This window comes from Lissotriton vulgaris, chromosome 11, assembly GCF_964263255.1.
Source record: "Lissotriton vulgaris chromosome 11, aLisVul1.2, whole genome shotgun sequence".
Taxonomy (NCBI): Eukaryota; Metazoa; Chordata; class Amphibia; order Caudata; family Salamandridae; genus Lissotriton; species Lissotriton vulgaris.
In genome coordinates this window covers 855,290,954-855,311,340 of record NC_141699.1, presented here as the reverse complement: position 1 = coordinate 855,311,340, position 20,387 = coordinate 855,290,954, and the positions used below count along the sequence as shown (strand labels likewise).

At 44.3% G+C, this 20,387-nt stretch overlaps 1 protein-coding gene across 3 annotated transcripts in view; it reads right to left on the bottom strand.

The window, feature by feature from the left end:
• Window positions 1-20,387, bottom strand: part of KLHL24 (kelch like family member 24) — a 337,055-nt gene that overhangs the window by 131,701 nt on the left and 184,967 nt on the right. For all 3 annotated transcript variants that reach the window (XM_086943985.1, XM_086943987.1, XM_086943988.1), the window contains one exon: window positions 18,968-19,947. In XM_086943985.1, coding sequence (XP_086800111.1) covers window positions 18,968-19,887 — 920 coding nt within the window. In that variant the 5' untranslated portion in view covers window positions 19,888-19,947. The remainder of the gene's footprint in view (window positions 1-18,967; window positions 19,948-20,387) is intronic.

Genomic DNA, 20,387 nt, shown 5'->3' with positions numbered 1-20,387 from the left:
TCTGGTGTGTTCCACACATACACAGCTTCGGCGGTACCGGCTGCGTACGCTCCGTACAGAGCACTGGAGGTTCCTATTGACGCTTGGCAGCATGGAGTTTGGTTTGGTGGCGCCCTACCGCACGCTTTAACCGCTCCGAGGTTAGGTCCTTTGTCCATTCCGGGCACTGCTTGGCCTGCCTTGGGTGGTTTTACTCCTCACCCTCAACGTGCCACTTGTAACGTGGCTGATCTGCGGCGGCTTCATGAAGTCGCGGTGGGAGTAATTAGAGCGCTTGTTCATTACATTGGCCGTAATGTTCAGGAAGCGGCCCCTAGAGGCGCACAGCTTCGAGCAGAACATGCTGGTCTGAAAATCAACCCGGTCATGGTTAATTCCGTGATGGGTAAAAAGCCCCTGGAAAAGGACGATTTTCCGTTCTGGCTTGCTGAGAAATTCGGCCAGCTGGAGGCTGTGTTTCCTAATACGAGTCCGGGTGATAAGCATCGGATTCTTACACTGAGTTTACCGAAGGATCTGGCTCCTGACCTTGCTGACTGTGAAACCTGGGGAAAAACATTTGCGGCGGTCTATTCGAGGTGCTATGGCTCCCCGTCTGTGACCTCTAAGGCATACAAGGCTGCTATGGTTTCGTTGGGAGTCCAAGTCAAGTTTTCAAGCCCCTACAGACCCGAGGGTAATAGTGTAGTAGAACGAATGAACCGCGACTTAAAGCAATCTTTGACAGCCCGAGTTATAGGCACTGGTAGAAACTGGCTAGCCCACCTCATAGGCGTGCAGTGTGCGCTTAATAATCTCCCTAGAAGGTCTCTGGGTGGGCGGACCCCATACGAAATGCTCTTTGGTATCAAGATGTATGTACCTGACCTTGATGGGCCGGACTACAAGGCCCAGGCCGGGGCCTTTGACTTAGATGAACATTGCAATGTTTTACAGAATCTACAAAAGACCAGAGACAGTCTTGCAAAGGAACATTTGCCCTCCACATCGGATGATGCGTTGCAGATCCCGGTAGTTGGCTGGCTACCCCAAGTTGGAGAACTGGTTCGAGAGAAGATCGATAACAAAAAAGAGTTTGGTCCCTCATATCGAGCACCAGTCCGAGTACTTGGTGTGAAGGGCACAAGAACAGTCATTTTACCACCACTTCCAGGTCGTAAGGAGAACAGATTTATTTCTAATGACAATGTCAAGACACACAGGGTGGCCGATTCTTCATAGCATGACACCGGCTGTATCCTGTCCTTCCATGGTGAGGCACTCTGTGCTGGCTATTACATCTGGTGCAGAACAGGAGGTGTCCCTCGAGATGCCTGCCATATCCAGACCTTTATTAAATACTATTCCTGATACTAACATTGATGAGCTAACCTACACTTATCCTGCTGATCTATCGATGCCTGATTTGCAGACCCGTTTGGCAGGCCAGTCCAGATTCTCTTTTGACTCTGTTTCGGAAACATCAAAGAAACCCACAAACATTGCAAGATATGCCACGATGTTCAAAAAACATTTTTTAATTCCGCCTTGGACATACATTTGGTTGATCCTATTTTCATTCTATCTTTTTATGTCAATTGGTTTTGTGTTTTATTTTTTCCGCCTGATCGATGGTCACTACGTTAAAGAAAGAACAGGAATTCGGTACCTTAATGGAACATTGAACCCTCTCTCCTCTTCACATTCTGCGCTCAGACAGAAACGAAACTTAAAAGCAGTTAACATTACAGCATGGCCTGTCCTTGACGGGATTGTGTGGGATGCGGTTAGGTTTCAGATACATGGGCCTACTGAAGTGATTAATGTTCCAAATGTGCTTAGAGTAAACATGGGAGATGTGATTAAACAAAATGTACGTTCTGATGATTGGGATATTCAGGCCGTAGAAGCATTATTCTCTGATTTAAAGTATTATGCTGCCTTCGATGCTGAGGATCTGTATACTGATTCTATTAATTATGGTGATTTGTTTTGTTTTCAACACTATGGTAATCATTTTTTACATAAGACAAATTCCAGGAGGGTTGCTGTGAATTATACACAATGGGAACATTGCCCTGCTCCATTCAGTGGCAGTTCCAATACATTTCTGAAAAAATATACATATTTTACAGACTTTGATCAGTCTAATCCCAAGTCATTTTATTTTAAAATGACACAAAAGCCCATTTCCAAAGTTAGACTTACCGATACAAAATTGCTGTATTCGAAGTCCTTTTTAGACAGGTTGGCTGTAGATGGCTACGAGTTCTGGAAAGGAACAATTGACCTTAAATCGGTTTGGGGTACCAAAGATTGGCAGGTACAAGGCACTGAGGCTTTGCACCGTGCATGTCTCATCCCGAATCACATGTTGTTTTTAAATTCTACCATTTTCCAGACAACATGCTTTGGATTGGCTACTTCTAAAAAATTAAATACACCAACCATCCCAGATTTAAATGAATATACTGGTTGGGGTAATTTCACTGCTTCCTCCATTCAAGAGTTGCAAACTCTTTTACATAATTCATCCTTTGACATTTCCAGTTTGGATTCCAAGGGTTGGCTGGTATGGCAAAAAAGTGCTGATTCTTGCCAGCGCCGTTTTATGGGTTTGGCTGAGGGATTCACAAAACTCAGGCCCGATCCACGTTTTGAGGGAGACTATTCCGTCACGACTTATTCTGTAGGTAAGCTGTGTCAAAATTGGTTACAACATTCTACTTTAGCTGCAGTTAAACTACATTTGTCTCAATTACATGATAATGTGGATTTAAACGATTTTATAAAAGGCCCTGCTAAAGGTAGATCTAAGCGATTCCTGTATGCAATTTACAATGAAATTTGGAAAGTTAACCAGGTTGAAGCTGCTAAACGCCTAAGGGCTATTGATCAAGCTAATTTGGAAAAAGTGCTTGCAGTGGTTGATAACAGCATTAACACGCTTTCTTCCCGAATTTACACTTTAAATAATATTGTGTCTTCTGTTGTCGACATAGTACATGATGAAGTGTCCGTGTTGTATCATGGTCAAAATCAATTGCGTTCTGTGATGCAGTTTGCATGGACACTACAGACTCTTAAGTCTGGTCGAGTGCCATGGACTTTTTTAAACATCTCATCATTATTTGCCCCTTTTAATTTGACTGAAAAACAGCGCATGTTGTCAATGAGAGATGCTACATTTTCTATGTTACATATTGAAAAATTAGAATCCCTGCCGTTTTCGGTGGCTGAAGTAACTGCAGCAACATGGCTTATTCATGGTGTTATAACGTTACCTTTTGCTTTGTATAAATTTACAAATTGTATGAAATATATTGCCATTGGGCGATATGAACCATTAGGCAGTGCTTTCCTCCATGAGACATGGTCTTTACCATACACTTACAGATGTCTTAAGGATGGGAATGAAGTGAATCTGAATGGTGAAGAATGTACACAGTCCCCTGACCGCTCACTTATTTGCAGACACATCCAGTTGCATGGTTCTTGTAATCAGGACAAACCTAATTTGGCCTGTGTTTTGAAAGGGACCCCAGTTCCTGCAATAGTTCCCACGTTCACGTTGTTATCCAACGGTAGTTATTTACTTTTAAATAACGAGTTTTGTTGTGGGCTAGAGCCTGGTATAGGATATGTGGTTACCGTGTCTGAAAGGGTCGTTTGCTGCAAGAATGTGTTGTATCCACCCACGCATGGGAATGCAGAAGTTTTAATTTGGCCGAGAATACCAACCTTGAGAGCTGAATTCAATGGTTTAGGCCGTATAAGAGCCCTTTTGTCTCAAAAACAGGTGGCCCTGAGCTCTGCCCGTGAAACTTATGTCCTTCACATAGCAAACACACGCACAGAAGTACAAGCTCTTTTAAGTACTGATTTGCCGTTTCATTTTTGCGAGCTGGTTCATCAGATCTTTAATGCCTCCTCCACATCCAACCTCGCTCATTTTTTTAAAATGGTTAGCAGTGGTCTTGTGACTACATTTGAGAAAGTATTTGGTATACTCCCTGCGTTCTTCCATTCTATATTCGCTAGTCTGTTTGGCGGATTTCCTGTTTTGCTGGCTTTGGCTGCAGGCGTTCTGGTGATATTTTATTTCATGTAACATGGATGTCCATCCTGCGCTAGGAAACGCACAGCACCTACTGATGCAGTTTCGCAACCGGATGCTTGATTATTATGGATCCCTGCCGCTTGCGACTTTAAGCACGGCTTTTGATTATCTTTCAGATTTTCCTATTTCACCTGTGTCCAGCCTGTGTTTCATTGCCTAAGCTGTGATTTCGACTGGGCCATTGATTTGTGTCTCTGTTTACCGACTTCTCCTGACGTCAATTTTGATCAGCTGATGTCCCCCGTAGTGGCTCATGAGTTGGTCTGTTCTGGCGAAAGGGTTATGGCTATGGCAGCGATGCATGGACTAATGGGTCAGTGGGACATCTTCGCAGCAGCGCATGACTTTCTGGCACAAAGCGTTCTCGAGAACCCGCTGAGTTGTCCTCTGATGATGCTAGAGGATTCAGTACTGGAGGAGCACGTATGTTCTTTCCCATTGCTTAATTGGATGGCTGAACTGTTTTCGGATGATGACAGTGATTTCATGTTGGAAGCTGTTGCTACATATTTTGCATATTCATTCAACGAGGGATGACTTTGAATACTTCCATCTATATGGCACGTGACTTTTTAGTAATTCTGAATGGTGCCACTTTCAATACGAACATTCGATTTTTTCATATGTTCAAGGCCTGTTTATTAGTTTTAGGCCTCAAGTTCGACTTTTTATATTTTGTGTGGCCACTATAGGCATTCATACATAGTTTTTGTATTTTTAAATTTTACATACATTACATACATTTAGCTTGGCTCAATATCATTGAACTCTGCTTTCATGTCTTGCCTCTCATAGAGTATTGGCCTATATATTTGTCTTTTGACCGTCCTCGGACCATTGGGGGGGTGTCATATGGTTATTACGTTTCCATAGGTTGTGTTAAGTTAGCATGTGCTTGTTAAAAGTTTAAACGCCATCTTTTCTTTCTGCTTCGGTTTGCACGCAACACCTACTTGTTATTACAGCTTTTAACCTAGAAGAAAGATTTGATTTACTTCAGAATAATATATTATTACACTGATATCAGTCGTGCCTGGAACATTTGGAACAACTGTCTGCACACTGAGAGCTGCACACTCTAACACAAGGTTATTGTAGGCCTGATCCTCGCACTACGTTAGTCATAACACAAATAATGTTTGTGCCAACTTTGGGCTTTACGTGAGTTCAAGATACAGTTACAGGAAATTCTAAACACACTTGATGCTGGACATGCTGAGAGCTGGTAGCTGTTGATGTGATCTCCTACTACTGAGAATTTGAGGTATGGGTTCGCCCAGCTAAAGCCCAAATGAGACCTTCTTAGATATAATATAATATGCTAATTAGGGTGCGCGAAATATAGGTGATACAGAATTCTATAGATTTTGCATCATAATATGTTATCACAGTTTGCTTATTATGGATTAGTGACTATGCTGCTGACTCTGATTTTTATAATATGTATGTTGATATTATACAAGATACTGCGTTTGAGAATGTTGCATTGAAAAAATAAACATTTCAAACTTGCACGTGTTCTCATTGCCTCCCAGTTTCGGTTTGGAATGATAATATAACGAAAGAGTGTTCATGTGTTCCACGATACCTGAGGTATTCTAAGTTCATGTTCTGGATTGTCTAAGACATCGGGAAGTATTTACTGCCGATGAGATACTGTAGCTAGCCTGGTAAGGGGATTTCTGAGAAATAGGTGAGTTGTGGGTCACCCTGACTCACCCAGGTTCTAGGTCTCTGAGCACAGTTCTGTGAGAGAACGGAAACCCTGCGACACTGTTTTTTGGGAGAACATAAGAACACGACAAAGCCCTTGACAAATTGTGCCAGTTACTTGCTGATGCAGGTCTCACTCTGAACACTGTGAATTGTGAGTTTCACAAAACCAAACTCAAGTTTTTTGGGCACATATTCTCTGAAGGTCAAATGACTCTAGACCCAGACAAAGTGTAAGGACTGTCAGCCATGTACACCCCCTACAAGATATTACCATGCTGCAATCCTTTCTAAAAAGAAGAAAGAAGAAGAAGGAAGAAGAATGCAAAAAGAACAATTGAGGTTCAGAATGCAGAACAATGTCATGCATTCACCCCACTACAGAGATATGGGACTAAATCCATAGTTTTTTCGCTCACCATGCCATTCCAGTTTGGACCCAGCCATTTGCAAATCAGTCTTGGCCTGCGTCCAATGGGAACAGTCTAGCCCGAACTGCCAGGCCAGGTCCTCCCTGGACGGGAAACAAGTATCCTAGGACCGGTTTCGGGCTTCAGCCCTCATCAGCCAGGATAGCTTGACTCCAGTGGCATGGAGAGCACGGGACCCAGGTCTGGGCATAAACACGTCCCACTCGAGGTGACAAATACAAACAAGACAATTGATGGACAAATGCAGTACAATGTCATGCATTCACCCCAGTACAGAGATCTGGGCCTAAATCCATAGTTTTTTCGCTCACCATGTCATTCCAGTTTGGATCCAGCCATAGGCAAATCAGTCTTGACCCTGCGCCCAATGGGAACAGTCCTGCCCTAACTGCCAGGCCAGGTCCTCCCTGGACTGGAAACAAGCATCCTAGGACCGGTTTCCGGCTTTCAGCCCTCTTCAGCCAGGATAGCTTGACTCCAGTGGCATGGAGAGCACGGGACATGCGTCTGGGCATACCCGTCCCACTAGGGGTGACAAATGCAAAAAGAACAGCTACTGCTCAATATACATTTGCAACTTTGCTACAGTGAGTGTCCATTGAGAGACTTGACTACGCAAAATGTATAGTTTCAGTGGTCTTTAGAATGAGACCAGAGTTTCAAAGACATTAAACGTGCAACCAAGATCCCAAGTTGTATATTGAAATACCAGTTGGTGCTAGCCTGATAGGCTTGGTGCAATTCTTGCTCAACACAATGGCCATCCGAAAGCACAAAGATTCATTGTGGCCTATGCCAGTCGAAGTTTGTCTGAAACAGACTGTGCCTACTCTCAGTCGAAGGAGAGTCTGGCTGTGGTGTGGGCCTGTGAACATTTTCATGTATTCCTTTACGGAAAATGATTCACTGTCATCACAGATCACCAGGCATTGCTTACAATTTTTGGAAACCTTAAGGCCAAGATGCCCCACTTGCATTAAAAGGTGGGGTTGAGAGTGCAGGAGTAAAACTATGAGATCGTGCAAAAACCAGGGAACGATCATAACCCAGCAGATAACTTCTCACGAGTGCCGCTACATCGTCACAGTTCAACATTCAAGATAGCTGAAGACTATCTCAACTTTATTGTGAGATCCAGCACACCTGCGGCTCTGTCTGTGGAACAAATTATTCCTCCATCAATGCAGACAAAGACATGACCATAATCAAAGAACTTATTACCACACAATCATGGAGAAGTACCTGACCCCTCGCCAATAACGTTGAATTTATTAGAATAAAAAAATCATCATACCTGGAAGCCTAAGACAGCAGGTCATCGAGCAGGCCCGTGAAAAACATGGTGGTATTGTGACCACCAAGAGAGCCTTAAGAGATCAAGTATGGTTTCTTCAGCTAGATAAACAAGTTGAGAAGGAACTGAAGGGGTACCACATTTACAAGTGTTTGTCCTCCAAGGTGATGCAGCATCCAGTGACAAAGTTTGACTTTACCGTCTATGTTTGGGAGAGGGTTGCAGTCGACTTTTTAGGGCTTTTCAAAAATTGATATCATCTCATGGTAGTCACAGACGAGTATTCACGTTTTCCTTTGGTGTAAGACCTATCTTCGACAACCTCTGACAAAGTCATAAAATGTCGTGATGACATCTTTGCAATGTGGGGCATCCCTGAAATCCTCAAATAACAACAAAGAGTTTAAAGAATACACCCCTCTTCCCCCTCAAGAGGATCATTCAACAAGCATCATTGAAGGGGATTGATCTAAACCAAACCCTGTGCCAGGTCCTTTGGGCCTATCAATTAACTCTCACTCCACAACCCCTGAAAGTTCAGCCACCGTACAATTCAAGAGAGCCATCAGAACAAAATTAACTAAATGGACCCTGGATCGAACAGTGAATGATGACAAGGTTTGAGACACCAACACAACTTGGAAAATAAAAATGAACGCATATACAGATCAAAATATTCATGCACAGGAGACAGTCTTTGACAAAGGAGACTGGTACTGGTTAAGCAGAGATGAAGAAGGAAAATGGACTCTCATTCTGCCACTGATCCATTGCAGGTTGTGGCATGCTAGGGACATATCCTGACAGCACAATATCCTGGACAATCCATCACTCAGGACACATTGCATTTTAAACAACTGCCACAACACTTGTAAAGTCCTGAAACCATGTGTCAAGCGACCTCACCAGCACGTCTGACTTAAGCTCATGGTGAATCTCGATAATCTCGGATCACCTGATCTGGCAGACAAGTGTGAGCGCCTCATTGACTAATCAAGGAAATGTGATTTTAGTAATGTCACCACTTTTTTTTTTAACAAAGAGGGAGATGTGGTATATTGATGTTATGCACTCTTGGGACCCTTGTGGTTCTGGGCAGACTCTTGAGAGGAAACACTTGATATGTTGAGAGGTGTTAGGGTGTAGGGAACATGAAGTATGATGTTTTTTAAATTTTTTTTTATTTATGAAATTTTATATAGCGCGGACTTTACCGAAAGGTGTCAGAGCGCTTCACAATAGGAACAGTAATGATACAAGAGGAGAAAATTACAAGTGAACAAATTATAAAAGCAAACGTTAAGTTACATGAATCAAAAGTGACAATAGTGAGCAACCAAAATACATGAGGTAGCAGTCAGTACATTACAGGAGGAAAAAGTGATATGTGTGCAGGTTACAAAAGTGTACAAAGTACAAGTAGAGGTATGATACTGCAATAAATGGCAGACACTCCAGCACAATAACAAACGTTATGTAGGCAATGGTGGCACTTGTGCAAGTATCTAAAGCAAAAAAAAATGTGAGAGGTAGCATACAGTGTGTTATAAGAGAAAAGTGACGTGTGCAAGTTACAAAAGGGTACCATACACAGGTACAAGGATAATACTGCAATAAATGGTAAACACTCAAACTGCCAGAACACACTGGGAAGGCAATTCCATAGTCATGGACAATAGACTTTTTAATAATGGGAGGCCTTCCTTCAGATGATAGAGAGGGCGTGAATTAGATTTGGAGGTGTCTTTGGAGGAGGAGAACTTTGAGGTCCATTTTGAAGGCCTGGGAGGAGGAGGTGGTCCGGAGCTGAGGCGGAAGTGAGTTCCAGATTCATTCCAGATGTAATGTGCAGTGTGTGTGTGTGTGTTTGTGTATGCTGAGGAATAAAGAAGTATTTGACTACAACTCCTGTGCTGCATATTTTATTTGCATGCTCCAGGGACGGTGAAGACTCTACAGTACCCAAGGCCTACAAGGACTGAAACATGCCTTTTCGTAGAAAGAAAAAATACAACTCGGTTTCCACTTCTCATGGCTATCATAGACAAGCGAGAAAGAATAAATGATTCCAGTTGAGAGGTTCTTCCAAAAACAAGTCTTCCAAATCTAACTCAGCACCTTAAAGAAATCAGCTCTCCTGACTATAGGGGAATTAAAAGCTTGAGAGCTTCCAGTTGGGGGACTTATCCAACAGTTTCTACATTACTGGGTGCTGAGTATAATTTGTAGGGGCTATGTAATTGAACCCAGACCTCCAAATCCAGTGTAAATTCATATGTCTGTACCTCCTAATTCATGCAAATTCCAAGCACTGTTGCAAGGAATCTTAGACTTACTAAAATACATGCCCACTGACCCACTGCCCAAGGAAGAATAAGGCAAAGGTTCATACTCATTTCTCTTTCCGGTGGAGAAAGTATAAGGTGTATATTGACCACTGTTGGATGCAAAAGCAGTAAATAGATAGGTAAAAACATTCCATTTCAAGACGGATACCATACAAAGAATTATCCCAGTGGTACACCAGGGAGAATTCATGGTAAAGATGGATCTGCACAACACATATTTACATATCCCAATTTTGGAGGCACACCAAAGCTATCTCTGGTTTTTAGTGCAGGGACAGCATTTTCAGTTCAGAATGCTGCGCTGCAGGCTAAAGTCAGCCCCTCAGGTTAATGGGTCCTCTCATGGCCTCCTCCAATGTAGAGGGATATCTATGCAGCCTTATTTAGATGACTGTCTGGTACACACTCCATCAGGTGAAGTGACAAGTCATTATCTACATCAAGTGGCTGAACTACTAATCAGTCATGTGCTCCTGATAAACTGGAAAAGTACAGAAGTCACTGCCTTGTCAAAGAAGCAGTCAGAAGACCCCAATACTCTCAGAAACTAGAGACCCATCTCCCCCTACCTTTCCCAGCCTAAGTCATGCAGAAAGCCATCAACATTCAACTCTCTGACTGCCCTGAGTGGCACCAATTCCTCAAGAGATCACAATTAGGCTTCCACTCCAACCACAGCACTGAAACAGCCATCATTGTGGCCACTGATGACATCAGAAGCATCCTCGACCGTGAAGAAACAGCAGCTCTCAACCTGCTTGACCTCTCTGCAGCCTTCGACACCGTCTTCTATAACACACTCATCAGATGGATTCACCTCCTGGACATCTGTGGGCCAGCCCTTCTGTGGATATCCTCCTTCCTCACGGGCAGAACACAATGTGTGATACTACCATCCTTCTCCTCAGAACCCAATAGTCTCATATGTGTGGTCTCTCAAAGCTCGTCCCTTAGCCCAGTGCTCTTTAACCCCTTCGATGCTTGTGACAAGGTCAACTCGTCATGGGTGTTACCTGCGCTGTGTGTTTGACGAGTTGACCTTGTCACATTACAAGGGATTTTTAAAATTGCAGCACAGCACGGGAATTTGCTGTAGCAATGATGCGGTTAATGTATACATGGCACCCCTCGCAGGCATCGTCAGATGTCACTGCATCAGTATCGTCTCATATACTGATGACAAAAAGCTCATTCTCTCCCTTACAAACAGATCCAAAAACACCAAAACCAACTTCACCAACTGCATGCGTAACATTGCATCATAAGTGAGCAATACCTGGCTTCAGCTCAACTTGACAAAGCTGAAGTCCGGATTTTCAGAAATTACCACTCACCCTGGGATGCGTCGTGGTGGCCCTCCAAACTGGGCCCCAAATCACTCATTGATCATGCCAAGAAACTCTGGATCATCCTAGACACCAACTTCACCATGAACAAACAGATCAACGCCGTCTCCTCTTCATACTTCCACATCCTGCGAATGCTACGCAAGATTTTCATATAGATGCCTATGAACACCAGAAGAACAGTCACCCAGGCTCTAATCCCAAGCAGACTCCACTACAGAAACTCCCTCTACGCAGGAATCCCAGCCTGCATCTTCGGCCGACTCCAAACCACCCAGATCACAAACACCAGACTAATCTTGGATATACCACATAACACCCATATCTCACTGCACCTCCTGTAATTTCAAGCTGCTCATGCACACCCTCAAAGCCCTCCACAATATCGGACCAGCATACCTCAACCACCACCTCAACTTCTACCAACCCACAGATACCTTTGTTTGGCCTCCCAGGCTACTGCATGCACCCTTTGCATCAAGAAGATCAGAAATGGAGGAGAATCCTTCTCACACATCGCAGCCAAAGCCTGGAATTACATTCCGCTTCACCTAAGAACTGCCCGCTCCCTCATAGACTTCCGAAAATAGCTCAAGGCTTGCTCTTCCAGAAAAAATAGGCATGATCCCTTCTGCTCTCCTTGCTCAGGCCCTTGCCCTTTTCAGCACCTGGAAACCCTCATGGGCGATTAGTCGCACTTTTCAACTGCACATAAAGTAACGTAACATAACATACCAAGGGAAAAGTCGATCCTCACCCCTTCACAGGATCACATATTGACGCTGGTTGGCTCAAAGGCTGCATTCTGGTTACAGGTGCAATGGACCATAGTGACCAAAGTAGCCCTGGTTTCACAAGCAACATTTCATTTAGGAATATTAGGAATATTAGTCAGCCATCTTCCAGGTCAGTGGAATCCAAATTATCAGAATGTCCTGACTCCAGCTGACCTGAACAGGTAGATAAGTGAAGAACCATATTGGTGGTTGGAAGAGAAAATCCCCAGCACACAATAGTATTGTAACAGAATTATCGAAATTGCGCAGTGTGAGCCCAAATTTAACGCAGAGAAATTAGTTCTTGTTCTTTTTTCTTTTATTCCTCGGGTCTTCCAACAGCCGACACGTGTTTCGTCGCCAACATCGGAAATTTCCCTGCGACTTTATCAAGGCTTTCTTCTCTGTATGTCTATTAGTTTTCCGTGGTGATAATTCCAACCCAATGTGGGGTTCTGTTTTCACAGACGTCCCCTATCACAATCTAAACATCTCCAAATTAATTCTGCTTTGTTGTAGGACTCGTTATATGTAGTCTCCGGTCTGCGGACGTCTCCCCTCGTGTCTTTCCGAGTAGGTGTTCCGTTAGAAGACTCGAGGAATAAAAGAAAAAAGAACAAGAACTCATTTCTCTGCGTTAAATTTGTGCTCAGACTGCGCAATTTTGATAATTCTGTTACAATACTATTGTGTGCTCGCGATTTTCTCTTCTGACTATTTAAGTGGCCCTGACCACTGACTTTGGGGAGATAAGTTGTTCTCCTTAGCCTGCAGCACCAAGATCAAGATATTTCTAATACTGATACTAGTGCTACTCTCCTGAGTGGCGCCACAAGTCCTAACAACAATACAATTGTCCCTCAGCATTTGCACATTGGTGGTTGGTACAGGATAATCTAGAGCGGGGTTGGCTACTCCTTTCACATGCCAGCAGACATGAATAGGGGAACTGTACTTGACTCAGAGGAAATGCAGGGCAGATGGTTACCTGTAGACAGCCTTCGTTCTTCTAACTGGAAGCAATTGGAGGTGGTCAGATGAACCCTTTTGGAAATTTGAGTCAGGATTTGAATGGTGGCTGGCTGTTGTGGTCAGAAGAGACTTACAGCCTGATTCATCAAGCCGAAATCGGCTCGCAAAGGGCCAGATTCTGAGAACCTGGCCCTTTGCGAGCGCTATTTTTGCATTTGGGATTCATCATCCCAAATGCAAAAATCTGTAATAGCGATTTCGCTATTTTGCGAGGAATTACATTTAAGGAATCTCTATTTGAGATTCCTTAAATGCAATTCATCATCCATTTAAAAATTGCGAATTCGTAATTTCAGCCGGCTATTTACCGCGAGGTCAAACCTCGTGGTAAATAGCGAAAACTTAGAAAAATGCTTTTAAAAGCATTTTTCTAAGTTGCATGTTGCACACACACATGTCCTTTGGACTTGTGTGTGCGCAACACCTGTTTCAATTTGCATTTAAGGGGTGCTACAGGGTGTCCTTTGGACACCCCAGGCACCCTTTAAATCGCTATCTTATTTGCGATTAGCTAATTGCTAATCGCAAATAAGGAATACTCCCCATTCATTCCTATGGGCCTTTTGGCCCATAAGAATGAATGGGGAGTTATTCCTTATTTGCGATTAGCAATTTGCTAATCGCAAATAAGGATTGTGTAGGAATCGCAATTCTTTTTGCGATTCCTCCATGAATCCCGTTTTGCGAGTCTGTAATAGCGATTCCTTATGAATCGCTATTATAGACCCGCAAAACGGGTCTTTGATGAATCAGGCTGAAGGTGACAAAAAACAATAATCTGAACAGATAAGGTGTACCTCATCTCAGTCTCTAGTGGATCTTGATAAACATGGGCTGAAGAGAATCTGTATTCTCTTAGTGCAATACACATCAAAGTGGTAGACAATGTGGTAGTGGAGAGACATAGTTTGTATTTCTGTCATCACAAGATTTTTATCTTGATCCACTGGTATGCAACAACATTTGATAAAAGATGGGGTGTCCACAGATAGATTTGCTTGCTACAGCTTAGAATATTCTTCGCCCACAATTAATTTCGAGGTGGATGCCATGACCTGCCTATGGCCCGAACGCTTCTTTGTGTTTTACACCATTCCAACTGAAACCAAGTGTACACATGATAATAAATATAGAGTGAGAGTGGTGATGATTGTGCTCTTCTTGTCCATTCCTCCTGGTTTCCTCTTATTTCATCCCCTTTAGTGTACCCAGTTTTGAGTAGGGAAATTGTCCGGAGGTTGAAAGGTTAGAATTACAGAGGAAGGGATTGTCTAAACAACTAGGCATGGCAGTTCAGGCACATGCAATACCTTCAACACTGCATGCTTATTACGTATTTGCCAGAGGAGGTGTACAGTTGGATTATGAACCTTTCTCTTGTAGTGAGATAAAGATTTGGGATTTTCTGCAAAATCTCTTTACTTTGGGACTGCCGGACTCAATCCTTGGAACTCAATGGGCCACAATTCAGGCCTTCAGAAAACTATGGGTGGGGCAAGAGAGTTACAGCCTTACATCTCCAGAATGTTGAAAGATTTTTCAATAGCCAGAAGTACGGTGGAAAAGATGGTTCCAGATCGGTACATCCTTTTGAGCCTTTGCCGCATGTGTCAATACAATTTTTAACTTGTAAGGCTTTTTCCTGATGACAATCACATTTGTGAGGAGGTTGGGAGTTAGGAGTGCTGTCTTGCAGATCGCTTTACTTGAAAGTTTTTTCAGGCACACTAGTCATCAGTACAGTTACTTCTTTCCTCCCAAAGGTAAGCTCGCTTTTTCATCATTACATGGAGGAGATTTTACCAGAGTTTGTCCCAAGTCCAAGTTGTCAGCAGGACCAACTTAGATGTGAGAAAAGTGTTCTTTACTTACACTTACATAAATATGTTTCTTCATTCAGGAAGGAACACTTTATTTGTCAATTTTAGTTCAGCCCGGAAAGATTAGAAGCTATCCACCTTTTGCTAAGTAGGTGGATAAGATCTCTGATTGGTTGCGCTTACAAAGAAAAGGATCAGCCTTGCCCTGGAAAGGATTCAGAGTAAATCGACCAGAAGTGTGACCACTCCTGGGCAGAGATTGAGGGAGCTTCTACCACAGAGATTTGCAAAGAAGCCACATGGGCACACATTCCAACTTTGGCAAATCATTAGACTTCAGTGAGATTGTATTGGCTCCGAGGATGTTTTAGTTTTTGGCAGCAGTGATGTTTTAACAGTTGCAACAATTCATTTGCAAAATAAATTCTTCTGAGCAGTCAACCTAGGTCTGTGGTGTTTTAGAGCCTGAAAGGTTTAGAGCTTGGGTATTTTCGAATATAAGGACTGGAGCAGGGGAAGAACAGGGAGGTAATGTTTGAGTTACTTAACTGTAATTCCATTACTCCAAATCCTTTCTCACTCCAGTCATTTCACCCACCCACCCAGTGGACATTTTAAGTCAAAAGATGATAAGAACAAAGGAGGATCCCTATATATAGAGGGCATCAGTGGCGTAATGAAAGTTGAGGGGTCCCCCTGCCACGTACACGGAGGGCCCCCCACTCCGGATTTAATGCAGAGCTCTTGGGCCTGAGTATTGTGCTGAGGGGGCCCCCTGCAGCTCGCCCCTCCCTCCCCCGCACAGCGGCGGCTGCAGGGGCCTGAGTTTCGCTCCTGGAGGGCATTCTATTTTCTTCTGCATCAGAGAGGAGTCTGCATGAAGAGAAAAGCTCTTCATAGATAAGGACTAAGGAAGGACTTGACGTAATGGAGTTACAGGTAAGTATTTAGCAATTCTGATCAGTTGGGCAATTCATGTAGGAGCTAGACATTGGGCAGAGGTTTGGTGACAGAATTTGTGATATGGTTTTATGTTAAAGAGGGGCTGTTGATAAGGTCTGATGTTGCCTATTTGTGGATACTATTTTGCTTATAAAACTTGGCAATAGTGGTTTGGTAATTGTGTTTTTTTTTTTAATTTTGAAAACCTTTATTGGTGCATCCAAAGAAGTACAAATAGTGGCCTACAACCCACAGGCCAGCCACAAACACTATTAAGCACATGGCGCATACAGTACAGTGACGCAATAGCACAGCAGGATCAAATAGCAAGCATTTAGCAGTTACACTGTAGGTCACGTGCTATTGCGCCGCAGGAGTAATGAAGGTTAATTTTAAAGTTTCGTAGCAACTAATAATGACCAACTATTCCGTTTCAATAAAGATAAATTATAGGCGAAAGAAAAAACAGGGTCCATGTAGACGTGAAATAGCAATAGCGACAGAGGCATACGCAGCCCAGCTACTCAGATGGGAAACCCCTACAGGCTGCATGGCGGCCAGGATGTACGCAGCAAGGATATTAGACCTAAGGCCCCAACAGTGATCTACCGCCATCCGCCAAACAGTAACATCGACACGAATCCCAGATAGAAAAAGAGAATTAAATTAAAAAGAAAAAACAAGGCACCATAGGAACAAAAAGAAACAAAAACACCGCCCTCAACCCCCACCCTACACGCATGCGAAGGCTACGGCCTACCCCCCCCCAGCAGCGCGTCTGTCGCCCCATAAACCCGAAATATAGAGTAGAGAGTAAGATAAGAAGGAAAGAAAAAGTATAATATAACATGAGAAATAGGGAGCAAGAAAAGAGAAATCTAATCTAAAACTCCCACGAAATAACTAACCCCGGAGGAGGGCCACAATTTCTGAGTCCCGGACTCCACCACCCGCGCAGGGCCTACACCACATCCACTATGTCAGAGCGAATACAAAAGTAGTAGCCCCTAATGAGGAGGGATATCCAGTGAGGGCCCCTGCGGAGAACCAGATAGCGTCCCAACCCGAGTCCCTCCTAGCCGATCAGAAACAAGTTAAGACCACCAACAATAACAGTCATCCCCGGACTCCCAGCCCCCCAATACAATCACCCCATTAGGAAGAATCAAAAATTTTTAGACACATCAAGTGCAACCCGGAGCGAAAATGAGCATGCCAAGCAATAGCAATTGCAATCAAAGTCACCAGTCAATCGGCCGGAAACAAGTCAAGGCACACCATCAGCCCTGGCCTGAGCGCTGAAATCCCTCCAGGCGCGTCCGCCGCCGTGTGCTCCCCTCAGGCAAGACAAAGGAGCAAGATGGCCGCTTCAAACAAAGAAGACGAAGAGAAGGAGGAAACGGGCATACACAGTCACCAGTAAGTTCAGTGCCCAGAATGACGGACGCTCCCTCCACAGCAGGCTGGCACATCGTCCACAATTGCGGAGAAATAAACACGGAGGCAGAGGCAGCAAGGGGGGTCAGCACATGGGAGAACGATGAGTGAGGCCACAGTGACGACTCCGCAGTCGAAGTACCAGGCGTCGAGACGAGGGGAGACTGTGCAACTGTATCTTCAGCGGGAGAGGAGCACCCAACATTGTAGCCAGTAGCATTCCGCATCGTTTCACTCTCACGCTGCATCATTGTATCCGGGTTAGGAGTAATCAGCGGTGGCAGAAAGCATGGCGGTCGCGGGCTCACCACACCCGGCACGACACTCTCAGTCTTCCGCTCCAGTTCTCCGGACTGTCGGCAGCATGTCGCCCGCAGATCGGCGAGGGCAGAGAGGATATCGCCAATAGTCGGGTCCCTGTGCGGCTTTGGCTGTTCCAGTGTACATGGCAGCTCCGTCAGACCATCCCCCAGCCCGTGAGCAGGCAGGGCATAGCGTAACGGAGGCAGGGGAGCAGCCACCAGTTCTCCCAGCAGGGGGGGCGACATGGCTGCTCCGGCAGTAAGCAAATGATGGAGAGAAGGGGGTCCCGTCGTCGATGAGGTCAGGGCGGGAGGGAGCCACCGGAGACGCGGCTCACCGACGCTGAACTAAGTAGAACGAGAGCCCCTTCGGCCACTAGTGGTGCGGGCAACTGCGGCAGAGAAGGTGCCCCAAGATGGACTCCGTCCTGGTAGCAAACAGCGCGTCAGGGGGAGCGCCGTGTGAGGGGCGCCCGTCTCGGCAAAAGTCAAGTCGATCCAGGAGGTAGTTTTACCACAATGCCGGGGGCCAGTATTATCCACCACCACGATCGGCTGCACCTCCGTCCCGGTCGGCACCCTCCCAGCCCGTCCCAGCAAACAATGCTCAGCCATGCCCAGCGGCGGCGAGCGGCTCTGGGTCTCGGGTCAGCATAGGAGATCGGCGAACGGTGCGAGTTCACCGTCGAAACAGACGACAAGGGGCTCAAAGAAGCGCCAGTGACCTCAGGGCATATTTGTTTCCGTTTGGATGCGGTGTAGGCAGGATCGCGGACAGGATATCTTTACAGGATCGGACGACCGGCGGAGCCGAGAGCTCACACGTCCGTCCCGGTCGCCATCTTGGCTCCTCCCCTCCGGTAATTGTGGTTTTGATATATGTATAGCTGCCCATGTTTGTAGGAAACCTCTGTATGAATAGACATGAGGAATCTAATCAAAGTTGGTTCAGGTTCAACAAGAACCGTCTTTAAGGAGAGTGCACCCTTAAGGATGCAATTGATTCATAGATGTTGCGGGAAATTTACATCAGTTAGAGGTCTTATTAGAATTTCTGAAGATTACAGTTAGATTAAAGCAAATGTCATGATGTAAACGGCACATGCATTACACCAGCATGGTACAGAAAGCTCTACAACAAATTACATTTTCTTACAAGTAATAATGATTTAAGTACTTGTAGGTTACTTATAATATGGGCAAGACGTATAGTCTAGTCGTTAAGTGATTTGCTTTAGAACCACGTGCTAATAAGGCATAAACACTTGTGATTAGAAAAGAACTAAGCCAAGTTTTAAGCTATATTTAAAACATAAAAATGTACATATTAAACAGTAAAATGATAAACTATGGGCAAGAGTACAAAAACACCTGATGCCATAATAAATACTTCAGAGCTAAAATATCCACTCAAGAAACACACTCACCTGCGAGGCCGAGTCCTTGGCGACATCATTTCATTCCCAAGGATGTGGTAACGTCTTGCTTCATGAAGCAGCTGATAGCAATCTGGAGAGTTCTGGATGAGCTGGTCTACCTCCACAGTCTGCACAAAATAGTTGGGATGCAACAATGGCAGTCTCACATGCATCATCAGTTCTGGCAGCATGGGCCTTCTGATATCTACATGGTGGTAGACCCAGCGCATAACTGCTTCGAACACCAGCTCCTCCTTGCTGATAGCCAAATCATCACTGCTAATATAATCAATAAGCTCGGCTTTACCAAGCTCTAGGAACTCCTCGTGTTGAGACACAATCTCAAAGGTCTGCTGAGCATAGTTCCTGCATTTGGTGAAAAGAGTTTTTAGCGAATGCGTGTCAGCAAATATCTGGATGCCTAGGCAGTTGCAAGGGTCAAGTTGCTCTTCAAGGAATTTGGCACAGGCATCTCGTAGGACACCAGTCTGAAAAAGGCTGGATGTCTCAAAGAGATATTGCACATTGTCTGTGGTAATCTTTACTTTCCCTGTGTAGACGTACTGCAGAAAACAATCCATGGCTTCCGCGAAAATCCAATTGATTTCCACCAACATCTCCCTGCTTTCTCTGTGATCATTGCAGAACATGGCTCTGAAATAGCTACTGCAGGCTGAAAGGACTGCTCTGTGACAAGGGAATTCTCGTCCCTCTACACAGATAATAACGTCAGTAAATAGGCGGCTGTCGCGGAACTCATTGAAAGTATGTAGGATGCTCTCTGCATGAGACGATCCAGAGGAAAATTCGAAAACTTCGTGACATGTCAGTGGCTTTGCCTCCATTTCAAATACTTTGCGCTTGGTTGCTGGAGAGTCACGGACTCCGCCATTTTCTCGGTTGAGTCTTCGGCCCAGGATTAGCACCATTTTAAGAAGAGGTGACCACCAGATTAATCAGAAAAACTCCAATACTTCCACTGAGCTGAACTGTAGAAAAAAGAGAGAAGAGATATACAATTCAATAAATCAATTTAGATGTTGGTCAGGTACCAAGAACACAATATTTTATTTTGGTAATATCTTGTTACATCAACGTTCTGTTTAGGGGCGTAGCTTGGTCAGTAACATTTGGGAGTGTGAGCTTCAGATTTTCCGACAATCAGGCGTGAATATAATGTTTAAATACATTTTACCACAAGCAGGGTGCTTGAGAGGTGCCAATGGGGCAATGAAAAGGGAGAGAAATGCAGATTTGTAGGAATACAAAGAGGGAAAACAAAATCTTTTGTAAAATAACCAATATTTTTGAGGACTATCAAAACAGAGAGGGAGTGTTTGTGCATTTTTGTCTGTGTGTTTGTAAAAATTCCTGGTGAAATCCGACTGACATCTCACAATACCCGACTGAAAGCACGTGTACCCGAATA